This window comes from Schistocerca americana, chromosome 4, assembly GCF_021461395.2.
Source record: "Schistocerca americana isolate TAMUIC-IGC-003095 chromosome 4, iqSchAmer2.1, whole genome shotgun sequence".
In the NCBI taxonomy this organism is placed as follows: domain Eukaryota; kingdom Metazoa; phylum Arthropoda; class Insecta; order Orthoptera; family Acrididae; genus Schistocerca; species Schistocerca americana.
Window position 1 is genome coordinate 822,446,726 of NC_060122.1, and position 21,940 is coordinate 822,468,665.

General features: G+C 45.9%; 1 protein-coding gene across 1 annotated transcript in view; it reads left to right on the forward strand.

Annotated features, from left to right (window-relative positions):
- The window catches only part of LOC124613832 (titin homolog), a 1,109,199-nt gene that overhangs the window by 21,593 nt on the left and 1,065,666 nt on the right, over nucleotides 1-21,940 (forward strand). The window contains exons 4-5 of the mRNA XM_047142555.1: nucleotides 682-2,946; nucleotides 11,510-11,923. Of these exons, the coding sequence (XP_046998511.1) occupies nucleotides 682-2,946; nucleotides 11,510-11,923 (2,679 nt within the window). The remainder of the gene's footprint in view (nucleotides 1-681; nucleotides 2,947-11,509; nucleotides 11,924-21,940) is intronic.

Here is a 21,940-nt window from a genome sequence, read left to right on the forward strand (position 1 = left end):
GGTGGGTGGGTGTGTGACGTTTGCATTTCAGTGTGGAAAAACCCAAGGGTCTCGATAATTAATCATTATGTTATGTATGTGCAGTCCGAAATGACGAATTAAAATTTAGGATTTGAACCAGGATCACCTGTTCACTAGGTAGATGGGCTAACCACTACGTCACCCTGGGACAGTAGCTTTGCACAACTGCACAGACTATCCTAGCAGGCCTCCCTCCTCAACCCAAATTCCCTTTCAAGCCTCAGCCCACTTGATATTCTCCTTAAGCCCGAACTGATTTGCTGAAGCTCTCCAACTGTACTGGAATAGCACCTCAGCATCGAACAAAACGACAGATCCCACCTGAAACATCTGCCTAGTGAGCAGGAGACTCGGGTTCGAATCTGGTCTTGATACATATTTTAATTCTTTCCTTCAGTCTGCCAATATACGTCATAGACCTCTGAGACTTCAAAAGGTCTCTGGAGCCACATATTTTCATTTGAGTAAATGTTATGTGATAATATTTAATACATCCTGCTGTTGCTGAAGTGTAAGCAGATTAACAATATCAATAAAGTTTCAGCACATGATCAATATTTTGTTAAAACTTGTCATAAGCACTGTGTCTCAATAGTTAATAGTAATAAACACACACTCTGTGGTAAGCCAGTGTATGTAGACCACTGCTTCTTTTGGCAGGTTGTGCTCGGAGAGCGAGCAGAGGCCCTATCTCAGAAGCCGGCAGCGGTGGCAGTGCTGGCCCGGCCCCTGGAGGAGGTGAGCCGCGGCCTAGCGCAGGCCGAGCTCCAGCACCTGCTGGAGGCTCCAGAGGCGACGCTGTCCAGCGCCAGCGACGTGGTCTCGCTGCTCCAGACGTTCGCAGAGCCGCTGCGCGAGCTGGAGAGGAACGTGGCGCAAGTCCAGCAGCAGGTGGCGCTGGAGGCTAAGGGAGACTCGCTGGCAGACAGGACCTCAGCATCCGTGCTGGAGACGCTGGCCCAGCCCTTGCGAGAGGTGCAGCGCGGCATAGCGACGGTGGAGCAGCAGGCGGCGCTGGAGGCCGCCGGACGAGTGTCTGCGGCCGAGGGCCTTTCACTGCTGAAGGAGGTGGCGCAGCCTCTGAGGGAGCTGCAGCTCGCTGTGGCGACGGTGCAGCAGCAGGTCCTGATGGAGGCCAAGGACGTTTCCATCTCAGACGCGACCGACATGTCCGACCTAAAGACTGAGGTGGTGTCGACAGAAGAGCCTCTCAGGCAGGTAGCTTCCAAGCAGCAGGCAGACGTTCTGGAGGCGAGGGACGCATCACTGTCCGAAAACGAGGGTGTGTCAGCGCTGAAGACGTTAGCAACTCCAGCTGAAGAAAAGAGACTAGCATTGGCAACAACAGAACAGCAGATAGTCATGGAAGGAAAAGAGGTTTCTCTCTCTGGAAAGGAAGACATTTCTGCTCTCAAGGCTCAAGCGGCACTCCTCAAAGAAACACACACGGCTGCAGTGGCTGTCGAACAACAGACTGCATTAGAAGCGAAAGGCACCTCACTTTCAGGAACGGCTGACGTCGCCAAGCTAAAGGAGACGGCTAAATCTGCCGAAGAACCTCTGAAAGCCGTTGCCATAGTACAGGAACACGTTATCTTGGAAGCAAAAGACGAATCTGTCTCTGATGGCACAAATGTCTCGCAGATGGAAACCTTGGCTTCTGTGTCCGATGAACACATCCGCCATGTCGCTGGAGTGCTGCAGCAAACTGCTTTAGAAGCGAGGGACGCATCTATTGCTGAGCAGCTCGGTGCATCAGAACTGAAAACTGCGGCTGTTTCCACAGAAGAGCAGCAAAAAGGTATAGCAACCACTCGAGAGGAAATAATCTTAGAAGGGAGAGAGCAGTCACTGTCTGATCAGGAGAGTGTTTCACAACTGCGAACAGAGGCGTTGGAATTGTCAGAAGCTCAAAAGGGAATTGCGGTAGCTGAACAGCAAGTGGCACTCGAAGCCAGAGAGCAGTCTCTTTCTGACAAAGAGAGCGTGTCTCGTTTGAAAGAAGTGGCTGCGCCCGGCGTAGAGTTTCACGGAATCGCAACTACAGACGAACCGACTGTGCTCGAGGCTGCCGGCCAAAGTATTTCTGAGGAAAGTGGCATATCTAAGCTTAAAACGGCCGCAAGTCCTACAACAGAAGCTCAGAAAATGTTAGCTACAGCACAGCAAGAGACGGTTCTCGAGGCGAGGGACGAGTCGTTCTCCGAAGCTGGAGGTCTATCTGAGCTGAAAAAGCAAGCTGAATCTGCCCAGGAATCGCTGAAACAGGCTGCTGTAGCTACTCAACACGATGTAATGGAAACCTTTAAAGAGTCGGCAGTGGGGGAAAGAACGGAGGCTGAACCGGAGACCTTCGCAGTGGCCTCTCAAGAGCCGACGAGAGCCACCGCTGTAGCAGAGCAGCAGCAAGTCCTGGAACAGAGAGAAGCGTCACTGTCGGAAGGGCCGAGCGTGAGCCAGCTGAAGACGACTGCCGAGTCGCTGAAGGAAGAGCTCAAGGCGGTGGCCGTTGCAGAGCAGCAGGTCATTCTCGAAGGTAGGGACAAGTCGCTGGCAGATGAGGCCAGCCTGTCGAAGCTCGAGACCCTGGCGATGCCGGCGTCGGAGCTGGCGAAAGAGACGGCAGTTGCGGAACAGCAGGTGGTGCTAGAGGGCGGGGAAGTGGCCATGGCCGAGGAGGCGAGCGCGTCCCAGCTGCAGACGCTGGCTCGTCCAGCGGAGGAGCTGCACCGCGCGCTCGCCGCCGTCGTGCTGCAGACGACGCTGGAGGAGGCCGGAGAGGCAGTCCCTGCGGCGCCGCTGCTGGAGGCTCTGGCACAGCCGCTGCGCGAACTCAGGCAGGGGCTGGCCGTCGTCGAGCAGCAGCTGCCGCTGGAGCAGGCGGTCCACCGGCCGGAACCGACACCAGCTGACGCCTTATTTGCGGTAAGTATGCAACTGCCGTTGTCTAGCATATCACTTTGCAGTGGCTAACTGTTATGTTGGTGCATACGTTCATAGCGTTTTTTTTTCTTTTGCACGGTAGTGTTCCGGTTGTTATGCTTTATTTATCGACTGGCATTTTTTTATTTGTTGTCCACTGTTCTTACTTAATTTTACATATTGTCATTTTGTCGTTTGCGATAAAATAGAGAAAATGGAGAAAGAGGGAAAATATGAAATGATGTACAGACTGGCTAGTGAGATAGTTTTTGAACGTAAAATAGGAAGAGCTGATGGTACTCTAGCAGAAGAACCACTGGAGGTTTTGAACAGATGGCAAGAATATATTGAATGTCTGTGCAAGGGGGATGAAACGCAAAGCGAAATTAAGGTTGAAGAGGAGCAATATGTGCCGGAAGATGGAAAGGGATTCACTATCTTGGAAGCAGAAAAGGCGCTGAAGGAGATGAAGAATAGGAAGGCATGTGGAATTGATGATTTGCCAGCAGAACTGTTGAAGAGTGTGGGAAACAAGGCAAGGAAAGAAATAGTCTACCTCTGTAACGAGATATATGACAAAGGGGAATGGCCTGAGGACTTCCTTGCAATAGTTATGATACCAGTAGAGAAAAAGAGAAACACTAAAATATGTGAAGAGCGTTGGACCATCAGTCTAATTTCTCACGCACCTAAAGTCTTGCTGAGAGTGTTGAATAGAAGGCTATATGGCAAGCTGGATAGAGGGATTACAGAGGAGCAGTTCGTATTTAGAAGAGGAGAAGGAACAAGAGATGCTATTGGTCTGTTAAGAACTATAGGGGAAAGATTATGGAAAAAGGTAGAGAAATCTTTGCTGTTTTTATAGATTTAGAAAAGGCTTTTGACAGAGCTCAGTGGTACAAGCTGATGGATATTTTGAAGAGGGAAGGAGTAGATTGGAAAGAAATCTATGTTTACACTAGAAAGTAAGGATAAGAATTGGAAATGAAATGTCAGAAGGAAGCAGCATTGGATGAGGTGCTAGACAAGGTTGTTGCCTTTCCCCGCTGTTGTTTAATGCATACCTTGAAGAGATTATTGCGAAAGGCTTAGATGGGAAAAGAGGAATATGTATTGGTGGAAAGAGAACAGAATGTATAAGATTTACTGATGACATGGTATTAATGGTAGAAAGTGAGCGGACAGTGAATAACATGCTTAAAGATATGAATGAAGCTTGTGTGGAATATGGGATGCAAATAAACACAGCAAAAACGGAGTATGGTCATCAGTACAAGGTGCAGTCTGTCCAATATTAAAATAGGACAATCTACCATTAGCCAAGTAAGTGCATATAAATATCTTGGAAGCACAATAACTGAAGACTTGAGATGTCACCAGGAGGTGAAAACTCGAATTTCAATACCGAAGGAGGCATTCAACAGAAAAAGGAGACTCTTATGTGGCAAATCAGATAAAAGTCTAAAGAAAAGGCTTAGCAAATGTTTTGTCTGGACTGTGGCACTATATGGGGCAGAAACATGGACGCTGAGACGAGAGGATGAAAAAAGGTTAGAAGCATTTGAGATGCGGATGTGGAGGAGAATGGAGAGAATAATCTGGATGGAAAGACTGAGTAATGAAAGGGTATTGGAAAGGGTTGGTGAGAGAAGAAGTCTGCTGAAGGTTATAAGAGGAAGGAAAAAGATGCTTTGGAAGGAATGGTTTGTGGGAGAAGACTGAGAGGAATAAGGAGATACAAGATGATAGACATCATAAAGAGAAGAGGAAATTATGCAGACCTGAAGAGGCAGATGACCATACAGCCTGGAGAACTACCATGTGAAAACCTGCCTTTTGGCAGAACACTGATGATGATGTAGTTTGGAGATAGCGAAAGGAGCTGTGGACGCTAGGAAATCGAGTGCCAATTGGAGACATTTGGACGTCCGATATAGTCTTCTGTTTCATTCCGGTAGAGGGGTGACGGCAGCAGAGGGAGGCAGAGAAATTTTCACCTTGTTTGGTGACAACGCCATTGGACAGAGCACGGCAAGAAAATGGTTTTCTCATTTTAAAGAGAATTGTCTTGACATTAGTGACTCTCAGTCTTCAGGAAGACTTTCGTGGTTTAATGAAGATCCTTTGAAGGCATTAATCCACAACGATCCACGTCAGTATATTCGAGAACTGGCAAATGTGATGAATATTCCTCCTTCGTCCGACATATGCATGCAGTGGGGAAGGTCGAGAAATCGGTTGTATTAGAATCACATGCTCTGAGCCAAAATCAAAAATCAGCAGGTGGCCATATATGCATCTCTGCTGGCTCGTCGTCAGTTGGCTTATGAGCACACCGACCATTCCTATTCCGTATCGTTACTGGTGACGAGAAGTGGTGTCTTTATGCTAACGTAAGGAAAAGAAAGGATTTGTGAGTCCAAATAAACCAGGAAATCCTCGTACAACTGCACACCCCCAAAGGATAGTGTTATGCATCTTGAAGAATAGCAACGGTGTGGTGTACTATGAATTTCTTCCCTAAGATGCAACCATCACTGCTGACATTTTTTGTCAACAATTGCGACGTCTTGCAGAAGCAGACCAACAACAATGACCAGGAAGATGGTGCTACTGCACGATGACACCCGCCCACCTACTGCCAGACTGACAGAAAACACTGTAACTCAACTTGCGCCCTCAGATTTTCACCATCTCCGCTCTCTATCGAACAACTTTCAAGGAACTTACTTTCCATATGAAAATGCACTCCAAACATGGCTCGGCGAGTTTTTTACGCCTCAGAACCACGTGATTTCTACAGTCGCTGAGTCGAAAAGTTACCCCAGCATTGACTGACTGTTGCAAATAGTGAAGGAGAATATATTATTGATGACTAATGTATCTGTTGTGCGTATCTGTTGTGTCTATTAAACTTCTCGGAAAACACTGTGAACTTATGCACCAACCTAATGCTTTTGTAGGCAAGGTTACTGATGCATGGCTGTGTGAAAGTGGTGGATGGAATTCTCACCGCCAGTATTTGGCCAGCAGTGGGAGGAGAGATGACAGCGGTAATGCCCTGATCACCAGATATTGCACTAATATTCCGGACGAAATTCCATACCTATCCTCAGTATCTCACGAAGTGAGGGCATGTGGCATTGTTGAAGGTGATTCGTCCGTGTTATTCGTGGAGAGCAGGGTATGTGACGACATTGGCTTTCATCCAGTCCCTGACCTCATCCCGAGACAACACAAACATGTAACCACACTAAACACACGCACAGCTCTGCTATTTCACAGGTACACACAACCATTACAGTCACCTACACCCAACAGATACAGAACTCTCCTATTTCACGAATGAGAAGTATCATTGTATATGAAAAAAGAAAAGAAAGTCACTAATTTGGCAGTTAAACATACTGTGGAAGTCAGAGGCAGTTTCCAGTTGCCAGAGAAGGTCGTTTTGTTGAACCTGGAGATGATGAGCTGGTCTTTATCTAATCTTCCTAGATGAATTACTAGGCGAGCTTTTTTTGTGTCATCAGTCTTCTGACTGGTTTGATGTGACCCACCACGAATCCTTCTCCTGTGCCAACCTTTTCACCTCATAGTAACAACTGCGCCCTACAGCCTCAATTATGTGCTAGACATATTCCAAGCTCTGTCTTCCTGCACAGTTTTTACCTTCTACAGCCCTCTCTTGTACTGTTGAAGTTATCCCCTGATTCCTTAACAGACGAGCTGTCATCCTTTCCTTCTTTTTGTCAGTATTTTCCATATGTTCCTTTCCTCACCGGTTCTGTGGAAAACCTCCTCATTTCCTGCGTTATTTGTACACCTAATTTTCAACATTCATCTGTAGCACCACTTCTTAAAGGCTTCAATGTTTTTCCGTTCTGGTTTTCCCACAGTCCATATCCCACTACCATACAATGCTGTGCTCAAACTTACAGTCTCAGAAACTTCTTCCTCAAGTTAAGAACTATGTTTGATACTAGCAGTCTTCTCTGGGGCAGAAATGCCTTTTTCACCAGTGCTAGTCTGCTCTGTATGTCCTTCTCGCTTCGTCCGCCATAGGTTATTCTGCTGCCTAGTTAGCATAATTCCCTAACTTCGTCTATTTCGTGATCCGCAATTTTAATGTTAAGTTTCTCCTTGTTCTCATTTCTGCTACTGGTCACTACTCTCGTCTTGCTTCGATTTACTCTCAATCATTATTCTGTACTCATTAGACTATTCACTCCATTCAACACATCCTGCAATTCTTCTTCACTTTCACTCAGGATAGCAATGTCACTAGCGAGCCTTATCAATGATATCATCTCGCAATGAATTTTAATCCCCCTATTAAACCCTTCTTTTATTTTGCTTCTCCGATATATAGATTGTAAAGTAAGTGAGAAAGTCTTCATCCCTGTTTTACAGTGTTTGTTCTTGATTTTCCAGTCTAACTTTTTACTCTTTCTTGTAGTACATATTGTATATTACCCTATTTCCCTGCAGTTTACTCGTATTTTTCTCAGAATTTCGAACATGTTGCACCATTTTACACTATCGAACGTGTCTCGATTTTTCTTTAGTTTTGCTTCCATTAGCCATCAGAACTTCCTTCCTGGTGCATTTACCTTTCCTAAAGCCAAACTTATCATCACAAAACACACCCTCAGTTTTCTTTTCCAACCTGCTCTATATGGACATGGATACATGAGCTGTCAAGATGATTATACGATTGTTCTGCAATTATTGGCTCATTCTGTCTTCCGAATTGTGTGGATGATGTTTTTCCTGGAGTCTTATGGTATATCGCCAGTCTCATACGTTCTGCTCACCAACGTGAATAGCCGTTTGTCGGTACTTCCACTAATGATTTTAGAAACTGATGAAATATTTCTATCCCTTTTGCCTTATTTGATCTTTTTTAAATTTTCGTTATAATACTGGATCCCCTAGTTCTTCTGTGTTGACTCCCGTTTCTTCTTCTATCACGTCATCAGACTAATATTCCCTCTCATAGAGGCCGTCAGTGTAATCTTTCCGCCTATCCGCTCTCTCCACTGCATTTGACAGTGGAATTCCCGTTGAACTCTTGATGTTACTGCCATTGCTTTTAATTTCACCGAAGTTAAGTTTGATTTTTTTATATGCTGAATACGTCCTTCCGACAATCATTTCTTTTCCGATTTCTTCACATTTTTGATGCAGCCATTTTGCTTAGCTTCCTTGCATTTCCTCTTTATTTCGTTCCTGTCTGAGTTGTATTTCCGTGTTTCTGAATTTTCCTGAAAGTTTTTGTACTTCCTTCTATCATCGATCAACTGAAGTATTTCTCCTATTACCCACGATTTCTCGCTGTGACGTTATTTTTATTTACGATTTTCTTTCCAGCTTCTGTGATTGCCCTTTTTAGAGATATCAGTTCTTCTTCAGCTAAGCTGCATAATCCTCATCGGAGTATCTGTAGGCTCAGAGAACTTCAAGTGTATCTCTTCATTCCTTACAACTTCCGTATTCCACTTCTTTGCGCACTGATTCTTCCTGACTACTCTGTTAAACATCAGCCTACTCCTCATCATTACTAGATTGTGATCTGAGTCGATATCTGCTTCTGGGTATACCTTACAATCCAAGATCTGATTTCGGAATCTCTGCCAGACCATGATGTAATCTATCTGAGATCTTTCCGTATTCCCACCCTCTTCCGAGTATACCTCCTCCTCTTGTGATACTTGAACAGAGCATTCGGTGTTACTAACTGATGTTTATTGCAGAACCCAACTAGTCACTCTCCTCTCTCGTTTCTACTACCAAGCCCATATCCTCCCGTAATCCTTTCTTCTACTCCCTCCCTTACAACGGCATTCCAATCCCCCATGAGTGTTAGATTTTCATATCCCTTTACGTACTGAATTATCCATTCAATATCTTCATATACTTTCTCTTTCTCACGTTGCTCTGCCTACGACGTCAGCATGCAAAACTGAACTATTGTTGTCGTTGTTGGTCTGCTGCCGATTCTGACGAGAACAATCCTGCCACTGAACTATTCACAGTAACTCACTCTCTCTCCTACCTTCCTATTCATAACGAATCCTACTCCCATTATACCATTTTATGCTGCTGATATTCCTATACTCGTTTGACCAGAAATCCTCGTCTTCCTTTCATTTCACTTCATTGACCCCTACGATATGTAGTCTGAGCCTTAGCATTTCCCTTTACAGATTTTCTAGCTTCCCTTCCACGTTCAAACTTATGACATTCCACGGCCCCACTCGTAGAACGTTGTCCTTTCGTTGGTTATTCAATCTTTTTCTCATGGTCATCTCCCCATTGGCTGTCCTCTCCCAAAGATCCAAACTTGGTACTAGTCCGGAATCTCTTGCCAATGGAGAGGTCATCATGATAGTTTTTCAATTACAGCCACATGTCCTGTGGATACACATTAAGTGTCTTTTACGCATTTATTTTCGTTGCCTTCTGTATCCTCATGCGGTTGATCATTGCTCATTCTTCCTCCTCTAGGGGCAGTTTCCCACGCCAAGAGCAAGAGAGTTCCCTGCACCTCTATCCAATCCTGTGGCCTCTTTGGCACGGCAGTTGACTGAATGAGGGTGACTTCTTGTGCTGAAAGTCTTTGGTCGCTGGCTTAAGGGCAAACAATTTTTTCAAAATAGTTAGCATTTTCCAGCACTTGGTGGAAATAAAGTTTTTAAGTTTCTGGCAGGAAGCAGCACCTGTTATGTCTTATTAGCTGTAGCAGGAGCTGGATAATGAAAGTGAGTACATTGTGCTATGGAGCCTGATCGACAGAAAGGTCTGAATGTAAAACAATGTCGTGAGGTGGTGTGGAATTCGTGAAACTGAGGGGCTGGCCTTCAGCATTGAGTGGTATAAGAGCCGAAGTAGTGTGTCCTCTGGAGTGAAGTTGGTTTTTTAAGCTGTTCGTTTGATGAAGTCTGGAGTTGGCTAGGCTTCACAAAGTTACTTTTCAAACATGGAGAGGTGACAAGAATCACATTTGCATTCTGCATTCGTATGCTCGGGTGGTTCATTCTGTTTCTAGGCGAGTTTAGCAATTTAATGGAAGTGCGCATGTTCAGTAGGGAGTGGTCTTATATCAGACTGCGGAGCCAAAAGCTAGTTGGAGGTGTTCAACGAATGATGCAGACTTGGTGAACTGAAACCAATAAACTTCCTTTGGTTCTATGGAAATCCGAGTGCGGTGTTTTTGAGCGAATTTACCCCTGTTGATTTTAAACAGCATTCCTCTTTTGGTTTCTTGTGAAGATTATCGGCGGAAATTGCTAGCAGCGATATGGAGGTGGTGTCTGAACAGATAGTGGTGTGTGTTTACCAGTTCAGTGGTCGAAATGTGGACTTGTGCAGTCTTAATCGTTGACTTTGCAGGTGTGGATAGTTTAAACAAGTCGCGCTGTGTTGTGAGGATGATGCAGATGACAAACAAAGCTGTCGTGTTATGGATATAAACGGCATCCCGAACCATCACTCCTGATTGTTGGGACATATGGTGGGCGATAGTCAGGTTGGTATCCCAACACCGTCCAGGGCTTCTCCAGACACGTCTTCCGCCTGGAAACTCATTGAATGGGGTAGAATTGTCTCCAGTGATGAGTCCCACTTCGAAATGACCTCTGATGACCAGCGAAGCCGTGTCTGGAGATGCTCCAGACAGCAGTGGCGTACCAACCTTATGGTCGCTGGCTGTGTGCCTGACAACCTGAAGTGATGGTCTGGAGTGTTATTTCTTTCCATAGTATGACCCATTTGGTCGTCATCTGTGGCACCCTTACTGGACAGCGGTATGTCGACAATATTCTATACTCCATTTTGCTCTCCTTCATTACTAGTCACAGTGGGCCTACATGTCAGCAAGATAATCGCTGCTCACACACAGGGAGACTTTCTACTGGTGGTCTTAGTTCTTACCAAACCCTACGCCTGATCTCAGCTAAGAACGTTTGGATCACTGTGGGCAGGTCGCACCAACCAGCTCGGGATTTTGATGATGTAACGCGCCAGTCGGACAGAATTTGGCACATTATCCCTCAGAATGACATCCAAAAACTCAATCAATGTAAAGCCAAATAAATGTATGCATAAGAGCCAGAGGTGGGCCAACACGTTATTGACTTGCTCAACTTGTGAAGTTCATTCTTGTGACTAAATCATCCAAATTTTTCTGAAACTGTACTCATTTATTTGCCTGTACTTGTACATCACATCAACAGATTTCTGTCTCATTTGGGTAATTCCTTCGTGGTGCATCGTTTCACTCCCCCCCCCCCTCTCCCTCTCTCTCTCTCTCTCTCTCTCTCCCTCTCTCTCTCTCTCTCTCTCTCTCTCTCTGTGTGTGTGTGTGTGTGTGTCTTAGATTGTATTATTGTTCTAAGTAAACCTCTACATAACTGGGCTTTCAACGCATGTGGCGGTGCTCCACTTGCAAGAATTCTGCAGTGTTCATTGCTGGTAGCCTCCTTTCCAGGCTGTGATCTTAACTAGATGCTCAGTTTGCTTTGCCGAGTTCATTTCTACGTACTGATCCGCTGTAATGGCACAGGTTGCGCGCCCGGTGCACGATCTGCTGGAGGCGGTGGCGGCGGCGGAGCAGGTGGTGCTGGAAGGCGCTGGCGGCGGCAGTCCTGCGGAGGCGGCGGAGGCGCTGCACGCGCTGGCCGCGCCGGTGCAGCAGCTGCAGCGCGCGCTGGCGGCGGCGGAGGCCGTGGCGCAGGGCGGCCCGCCTCTGGAGGCGGCGCAGCAGCTGCCGCCGCAGCGGCTGGAGGCGCCGCAGCTGGCGCGCGTGCTGACGCAGCTGCAGCGCGACCTGGCCGTCGTCTGCCGCCACGACCACGACCTGCTCGAGACCGCCGCCTCCGACGACGACGACGCCACGCTGCGCACCGCCGACCTGCCCACGCTCGCCTCTTCCGGGGAAGCCTCCGGCGCCATCGCCGTGGCCGACAGGCTGTCCGTGGTATGTCCGAGGTGCCAGTTACTCGCTACCGGTAACTTTGTACTCCCAGACAGCTGTGATCGTTGATCTCTCTGGTGGCAAAAGCGATGGAAGGGAAATGTAATACGATATTCACGACAGGAGCACTCCGATGTGCAGAAAAGAGTTTATATAGCAGACATAGTTCCCTCCTAAGTCGAATGACTTTCGCATAGTGTAAATGTTGCCTGTTAAGCCCTGTAAATATCTTATGTCATTAGCTCATTACATACCTAGTACAAACAGATTCCGTTCAAAAATTCGTGAATTTGTATAAACATCCTAACAATTTGATTTTGATATCTGGAATGCACTTGACCTAAAGTTATGAACAGAGATTCTAAAGGGTATTTCGCTTGTTTGCAACAAGTGTCATAGCTCAAATGTCCCTTTCTTCTGTGGGAAAACAAGTGTAGCCACTGAAGTTTCTTAGGTTTTGTAGGAGGGTTAAAGGGGGCAGTTCTTCTGGTTTTTCCCTTTGTAAAGGAACATCTGAAAACGATGTTATGCATTTCAGCTTTTGGTCTGCTACCCTCTGTTTCAGTTCGTGTCTAATTCACTAGGGAATGGAAACTAACTTGGTGCCACTAAACAGCCTTTACATACCAACAAAATTTCTTTCGGTTCTGTGAAACATCACTTGACAATATTCTGCTATGGTTGTCATTGAGCCCGCATCTCGTGGTCGTGCGGTAGCGTTCTCGCTTCCCACGCCCGGGTTCCCGGGTTCGATTCCCGGCGGGGTAAGGGATTTTCTCTGCCTCGTGATGGCTGGGTGTTGTGTGCTGTCCTTAGGTTAGTTAGGTTTAAGTAGTTCTAAGTTCTAGGGGACTTATGACCACAGCAGTTGAGTCCCATAGTGCTCAGAGCCATTTGAACCATTTTTTTTTTTTTTTTGTCATTGAAGGCGTCACGTATTGCTCTTTTGACGGCCAAACGCATTTCATTCAGCCTCTCCCTAACTATAGCCCTACGCTTTGTTTTACACCTGTTATGCAGTAATCTTTGTTTCTTTAGCAGTTCGTTTACAGTAACTACACACCATGGAGGTTCCCTCCTATTATGAACTGTTCTACTGGGTACATATCTAGCCTGTGTGTGGTCAACTATTCTCTTAAACTTGAGCCAGAATTCCTGTACATGCTCCTGACGTGCTGAATGTTTCAAGTTCCTCAGTGAGATATGACACTACTGGTTTTTCATCTAGTTTACTCAACATACATATCTGTCTGCTCCTTTGAGTTGACTTTTGTACTTTGGTAACCATCGTTGCCACAACCGCATCATAGTGACTGGTATCATTTTCGATGTGGACATCCTCAAACAGGTTAGGTCTATTTGTTGCCATTAGATCCAATACATTTCCATCGTGAGTGTGGTCCTAACTATCTGTTGTATGTAGATTTCAGAGAAGGCATTTAGTGAAATTTCACAGGATGTCTCATCCTGCCCACCAATAACAAAACTGTAATTTTCCCAATTAATTATTGGGTGATTAAAATCTCCACCGATGATGTAATTGGAGAACTTATGTGAAAATGAACCGAGGTTTTCTCTGAAGTTTTCGGTTACATCAGGAGATGAGTCTGGTGGGCGATAGAAGAATCCAATTATCATTTTATGCCTACCCCTCATACTGTGTGTTGACCAAGCAATATCACATGCAGTTTCAATTTCCACCTCAGTGGATCTGAGTTTGTTGTCTACTGCAACAAATACCCCACCTCCATTTCCCATGTGCCTATACTTTCGACATAAATATTCCTCAAAATTCTCACTGCTGTCAAATTCAGGTTTCAACCACCTTACTGTATGTAGTATTGTGTGAGCTTCACTGCTTTTCATGAGTGCTTCTAAATTCGGAACTTTGTTGCGAATACTTCGGCAGTTTACTATTAGCATTTAATACTCTCACTTGTGAGAGGCATTTCTTTCAATCTTTCACTGATGCTTCCGGATTTCTTACGGCTATTCTTACATGGATTGGGTGGAGGGTCGCCTAACCTAAAAAACTCTTGTGAGCACCTCACACACAGTCACCTACATGAGTAGAAGCTTTTGATGTGTAGTGCACACCTGACCCATTTAGAGGGACCCTACAGTTCTCAGCCCTATGGCACAAGTTCAGGAAGTCGAAGCCTAGCTTGTCACAAAATTTCCAAAAGCTCTGATTCAGTCCTTCTACTCGACTCAGAACCAAAGGACCACGATCAGATCTGGGGACAATGCTGCAAACTGTGAGGTTCGTTGAAACCCTGTGCGCAAGACTGGCCTTCTCAACCTTCTCTGCCAGTCTGTCTGAACTAAGACTGCACTAAGACTATGTCTCCCCTAGAATTACAATAACTGTACATGTTTGTTTAGAATATTGTCGACGAAATTAGGTGTGATTGTGGCTGCCACCTCCAGTGATACTTATTACTTGGCCGTTACTACTAGTATGGACAACATACTACTTTATAGTGAAAGTCATAAACAGTAACGTTATCCGATTATATTACACGAATTTACTGTGGTTCTAAAACATACAACATTTCACATTGTCAACAAATTAGTTTCCAGCTAACTTCTTTTACTGTTCTGTTAGTGATCTGACAATTTTGGCATGAGAAATTGATGACCGTTACAAATGCTATCAGCTGCACAGTGAACATATTAGTTACTGGCGCCATCTACACAGATCACTAACGCACAGCGCCCTACACGCATTAATTATTTCTTCTTGCTATATGGCATGCAAGACTTAATTTCCACTGGCAAATACATGTTTGCCTACTGTAACATGGAATAATTTATACAAAAGAGAAAACTTTTTATAACTTTTTATAACCTGTTAAGCTGTAATATCACAGACTTCCGTCAGAAAATACCGACCAGCCTCAGAAAGATATGAACATATCACGTCAGATATGCTGCCTTTTTGTATATTTGGTGAAAGGCATTTGGATCAGATTGTAGTTAGTCTATTGTAGTGACAATAGACAAACCACCTACCACATAATAGCAGAATACCCTTTGTGGTCTTCCTCTCCTCACCGATCCGACTTCTTCATTGTGACTCAATATGAGATCGAATACATAAAATATCTGATTGCATGTTTGTGACATTTGTGATTTATGTGTATGAGGTTCTTTACCTTGCCTGTTTAACTGTTATTATATATTATACAGGGTGTATCATAATTAATAGCGGGAACTGGCACTGATGAATATGTGCAATAATAAAGCGAAAACATTCCAGTGATCTTCACTCCGCAAAGCCGTTTGCGAGATAATTGTGAATGTGTGGTTTCGAGCCGCCACCGAGTGTATTATGAAACGTTGGCGTAGTTAGTACAAATTTCTGTGAAATTACTTTTCGACGAAGTTCCCATGTAGTTGGTCAGGAATTTCACCATATACTTATAAAGGGGAATATGGTACCTAGATGTTGGGCGCTGGCACATTCAGCTGCCCGCCAGCCGCTGTGGCCGAGCGTTTCTAGGCGCTTCAGTCCGGAACTGCGCTGCTGCTACGGTTGCAGGTTTGAATCCTGCTTCGGACATGGATGTGTGTGATGTCCTTGGGTGAGTTAGGTTTAACTAGTTTTAAGTCTAGGGGACTGATGACCTCTGATGTTATGTTCCGTAGTGCTTGGAGCCATTTGAACCATTCGGCTGCTGATGTTGCACATGTAAATAGCAAATATGGCCCAAGAAGGGTTGTCCGAGCAAGCTCATATCTTGCTTTCCCTGCCTATTTGATTTATTGTTACCTCAATGTCCTTTTCTCATCCGTATTTACTACTATTTTTGTTTCATGGTGTAAGACTTTGGTTGCCCTGACGTGGTGTGGTGGATAGCCACTGTCACTCATTATTGCCCATAATGTATTTCTTTCGGCTCGATCGAAAGCTTGCTTTCAACATAAGAGTGAAGTGGGTTTGCTACCCCTGACTGCCAGCTTCCATTGGCGTGGCGTACACGAGCACCTCACAGTCCCAGCTCGCTGTCTTGACCGCTGCCTGAAACGTCAGATCCTCTCCCTGCTCCAGGATTAATTCGCCTCGGCGTCTGGCTTGATCACAGTAATGGCCGCCAAACACGATTAAAATTATGGACAGGAAGGAATGGTACAGTGCTTCATGAATAAGGATCGATTCAATTAAACAGGTATAATGTTTCATAGAGGCCCATAAATACATTTACAAGAAGGCTCGCACATTTAATAAATTAGAGAGCACTCACGTGAATGTCCAAAGTGCAGATGCTGTAGACGGTCATTGAAGAGGCAAAGACACTGGTGCACCTACCTAATATCGTGTAGGGTCCCCGCGAATACGCAGAAGTGCCGCGATACGACGTGGTGTGGAATCGGCTAATGACTGAAGTAGTGCTGGAGGGAACTGAATCCTGTAGGGCTGTCCATAAACCCTTAAATGAGCAGTGCAGATCTCTTCTGAACAGCACGTTGCAAGGCATGCCAGATATGCCCAATAATGTTAATGTCTGGGGAGTTTGGTGGCCAGCGGAAGTGTTTAAGCTCAGAAGAGTGTTCCTGGAGCCATTCTGTAGAAATTATGGACGTGTGGGGTGTCGCATCACATTGACCTGCTGTAATTGGCCAAGTCCGTCGAAATCCACAATGGACATGGATAGATGCAGGTGATCAAATAGGATGCTTACGTACATGTAACCTGCCAGAGTCGTTTGTAGACTTATGAGGGGTCCCATATCACTCTAACTGAACACGTCCCACACCATTACAGAGCCTCCACGAACTTGAACAGTCCCCTGCTGACATGCGGGATCCATGGATTCATGGGTTTTCTCCATACCTATACACGTCCGTCCGCCCGACACAATCTCGTCCGTCCAGGCAACCTGTTTCCAGTCATCAACATTCCAATGTCGGTGCTGATGGGCCTAGTCGAGGCGTAAAACTTTGTGTCGTGCAGTCCTCAAGGGTACGCGAGTGGGTCTTCGGCTCCCAAAGCCCATATCGCTGATCTTTGGCTTGTTGATGGCACAGAACTGAAATCCTCAGCAATTTGCGGAAGGGGTGCACTTCTGTCACCTTGAACGATTCTCTACAGTCGTTGACCTTGTTCTTTCAGGATCTTTGGCCGGCCTCTGCGATGTCGGAGATCTGATGTTTTACCGGATTCCTGATATTCACGGTACACTAGTGAAATGGTCGTGTGGGACAATCCCCACTTCATCGCTACCTCGGAATGCCATGTCCCATCGCTCGTGCGCCGGGTACAACACCACGTTCAATCTTGATAGCCTGCCACTGTAGCAGCAGTAACAGATCTAACAGCTGCACCAGACACTTGTTGTTTTATATAGGCGTTGCCGACCACAGCGCCGTATTCTGTCTGTTTACATACGTCTGTATCTGAATACGCATGCCTATACCAGTGCTTTCGCACTTCAGTGTACAAAGCAGTACTTCACGCATCTCAATGTCTGTGACTTCATATCTCCCCAACTATGCTTTGTACAGTGACACAATTTTGCAGGTGGATTCAGTGGTATATAGTGGATACTGTCTGAAAAGTGTGTTGCGAGTAGAATTAACAGGAAAGCAGATATAAATTAAAACCTAGTGCGTGATGTTTAAGTTTTACTGCATGAACAGCGAAAATGAACTAAGCGATAATCTGTTCTCTTTCCATCATTTTGTGGGGAGAGCCAGCGAGAAAATGTTTCGTAAAGCTTTGAAATTACGTGTAAAGTTTGTTGGCTGTCGGTACGTGCTCTTATTCTCAGATGTTGGATGAATATAGTCTGGGTAGTTTGCTTGCTGTGATTAAAAAAAAAATTGGTTCGAATGGCTCTGAGCACTATGGGACTCAACAGCTGAGGTCATCAGTTCCCTAGAACTTAGAACTACTTAAACCTAACTAACCTAAGGACATCACACACATCCATGCTCGAGGCAGCATTCGAACCTGCGGCCGTAGCGGTCGCGCGGTTCCAGACTGAAGCGCCTAGAACCGCTCGGCCACTCCGGCCGGTTATCAGACGATTTCCAGTCCGATTAGATTTCATTTTTGTTCCGTAAGTTCCATTACTCAGAATTGCAGTTCATGTTTCTGGCACTCCGTTTATACTGACTGCTGATTGCACTGGCGATTTCAGCGATTGTAAAGGTCAAGCCGTCTTTTCGTATCTATGAACCAGCTCTATTCTTATTGGAAACTTTTGCACGCAGTATAGTTAATGTCACTTGTGTGCCTCAGTCTGGTGTGTCTGAGGTATGTCACAGCAGGGCTGAGATCACTTCAGAGGTACATTTTAAAAGACAGCGTGTGACTTCTGAGAGTCGGGGTGACAGCAGTAGAGGTGATGCCTCTGGTCAGGTGTGGCGCAGCTACTCTGGAGCGAGTAACAAAATAAGATGGGGTTCCTGTGTACGGGAACGCGTTATGCAGATCTTCGAGTCACTCGCGTCCATCTAGGAAAGTTTTTACTGCGTTTAACGAAGGCGATGTTGGTCTGATGTATTCGACGATGCCCTTTGGCTACACTGTCTAAAGGATCGTTTTAAGAAATACCAAATTAAGATCAACCTGAAGATGCCAAAGTAAGGCGAAACGCGTAGTTGAAAAATAAAAAAACTAAAATAGCAACAAAGACTGTTTTTAACCAATACTATTTAGTTAATCCCTTTTTCTGAGCTGTATACTCTTAATAATTTTTGACAAGCCCAAGTCTCAGGTCTTGTTTGCGAGGTCCACTCCTTAGCTACCCTTAAACTCGTTACGTACAGTTCTTAATGGAGTATTTGAGTTCTTTGGGGAGCAATCTACCACTCGGTAACCGAGCTGATACTGGCCCCTACAGCGGTCGGAAGCTGACGTTCATAGCTCGGTTGGCGCTCGTCACGTAAGATTATGCCTTTTAATCGGCTTCTAATGCCAGCATTTTAAATTTTTTAGTTCAGTCAATAATCCATAAGTATTATAAAAATTGATGCACGTACGTATGAATGTATGTATGTATATATGTACGTTCCAAATCTCCACCTAAACCACTGGACCAATCTCAACCAAACTCGGTTCTCAGATCACTTACTACCTGTAAATAATCACTGTGTGGATAAGAACCATCTACCTATCAAAGGGGTGGGGGTGAAAAAGCAGTGTAGCACACGAAGCGTGAATACCAATGCTTTAGTGATTGAGTATTTGTGAAGGAGTGCACTTAGACTCTTGCAACAAACTTAACATATGGTTTCAAACCTTTACGAAACTTTCACTCGTCAACGACCCCACCCACCAAAAAAAGGGAGAAAATTTTATGGCTTACTATGTTTTCTTTGTGATTCTTGAGTTTCTCCCGGCGTATTTGATAATCAAAATATCCACGGGTGTGCTGCCGGTCTATAGTGTCCAACGGGCACAATATTTCGGCGATCATACATGTCACCATCATCAGGTGAACTGACGGACTGAGCTCCTGTGAACGTGCCGGCACGGAGATCCGTACGCTATGGCTGCTCAGAGGGAACTGGGTTCGGTCGCGGCGGCGGCCGATTTAAATACCCTCCGTCCGCGGCGCGCTCCCTCCGCCGTCCGCGCCCCGCGCCACGGTCGCGCGGTGGAACAGATTGCGACGGCGTCTGAGATGACGTCGGTGTGATGGCTCTGTCCGCCGTGGTCGTCACAACTATACGTTTGCTCGATCTACTCTTGATTAACCCGATCGCTGGTTCCCAAGCCTTGCTAAGATTATAGCCACAGTCACGGTTCATGAGGTCGTCATTGGTGCGAATTTCGATGGCCTCTCTAACAACGCTGTCCCAGTATCTCGACGTCTGTACCAGAATCCTCGTGCGTTCATACTCCATGGCGTGATTTTCCGACAAACAATGTTCAGCGACCGCCGACTTGCTCGGATACATCAGTCGAGTGTGCCTCTGGTGTTCACGGCATCGATCCTCGACGGTACGCATCGTCTGACCAATATACGACTTGCCACATTGACACGGAATCTGGTACACGCCGGCCTTCCTCAAACCGAGGTCATCTTTGGCGCTCCCCACCAATGCACGAGTTTTATTTGGAGGACAAAACACAGTTCCGACCCGGTGTTTCTTCAGAATGCGGGCGATTTTCCCCGAGAGTGCGCCTGTGTATGGAATAAATGCAGTGCCTACCTCCTCCCTCATGACTTCATCCATCTCAACAGGTTGTGCTGCAGTGGTTGGGCGGAGAGCACGTGGCGATCTTCTGGAACGTCGCCTTTCCCTTTTTCGTCCATTGCGGTTCTGGACGTTCCTTCTGTGGTCCGTGCCCACCAGACTCATTCCCGCGTGTTCCATCTTCGGTTTGGTGCGTTTGGGATTCTGTCTGAGGTACCAGGTGTTCGCCCTGCGGTCAACTCCCTTTCACTGAGATCTGCTGGAGCGTTGCCGTTCAGTTTCCGGTGCGATGTTGTTCTGGATGTTCCCTCTGCGGTCCGCGCCCGTCGGACCCGCTCGTGGACGTTCCATCTTCTGTCGGCTGCGCCTGGCACTCTGTCTGGTGATCTTTTTCCATATCCACGCCTTCAGTTCTTTTATTCGTGGAGTGCTGCAGCTGTCCCCGTTGCTCCTTTAACAATTCCAGAGCAGGATCCCTGGCTCTACTTGGCTGATACTCCATGTCGCTGTTCATGAGATCAGTTACTTTTATCTCAATCCATTCCCTTATAACACTGTCTGGGGCCTGTGCTAGAATCTCGGCTTCCTCATAATTGACGGCATGATCTAGTTCTAGTCAGTGTTCAGCAGTAGCTGACTTCGTCACCTGTCTTAATCGGGTGTATCTCTGATGTTCTTTGCGCCTAATATCTACTGTTCTTGTCGTGTGGCCTATGTAGGACATGCCACATTCACAAGGCATATTGGAAATCCCTGGTTTTCACAACCCTAGGTCGTCTTTAACACTCCCGCCAGTCCCCGGACCTTGTTGGATGGACAGAAAATACACTTGATAATATGTTTACGGAGGATGTTACTGATTCTGGCAGAAATGAAGCAGCATAAGGGGAGATACACCACCTTCTTTGCTTCATCTTGCTCTGCTTCTGGAACCTGTGGTGCAGTGGTTGGTTGGAGTGCTGTCTCAATTTGTTTGGTCGTGTTTCCATTTTTGCAGAATACAGTTTTAAGATACTCTGCTTCTGTCATTAGACTCTCTCGGTCTGACAGGGCACGTGCTCTTTGGACCAATGTTTTAAATACCCTGTTCTTCTGTACAGGGTAGTGACAGCTGCTGACCTGCAGAAGTAAATCAGTGTGTATGGGTTTTCGATACAAATTGTGGCCAATTGATCATCTGCTTTTCATTCGACTAGTACATCCAGAACGGCAGCTGGCCAGCTTTCTCCAGTTCCATGGTGAACTTGATATATGAGTTAATATGTTCAAGAAACTCATTGAGCCTGTCCTTCACATGAGGCCTGACCACGAAGATTTCATCCACATATCTGAAGAAGCTTGTGGGTTTATATCTGGCTGTCTCTTATGCCCTCTCCTCAGAACTCTCCATTAACATGTTGGCAACCACAGGAGACAGTGGGCTGCCCATAGCCACACTTCCAGTTTGCTAGTAATAATGGTTCCCGTACAGCAAATATATGGATGCCACTGTGTACCTGAACAGGTCCAACAGAGCATCGTCAAATTTGTCCACAATCATTTCTCGTAAGTCTTTCAGTGGGACCCTAGTGAACAGCGATACCGCATCAAAACTAACCACGATATCTGAATACGTGATGTGTAGTTGCTTCAGGCGTTGCAGGAAGTCATTTGAGCTTCAGATGTGGTGAACACATTTCCCCACATATGGAACAGCAGATTTTTTATGTGATTCGCTGTTGCGTACGTAGGTGCCCCAATTTTACTGACAATTGGGCGTAGGGCGCGCCCTCCTTGCGTATTTTAGGTGGCTCTGGAGCTTTTGTCCATAGTTGTCTGATGATCTTATCAGGCATCCCTGTTTGCTTCAGGAGAGCCCTGGTCTTCTTG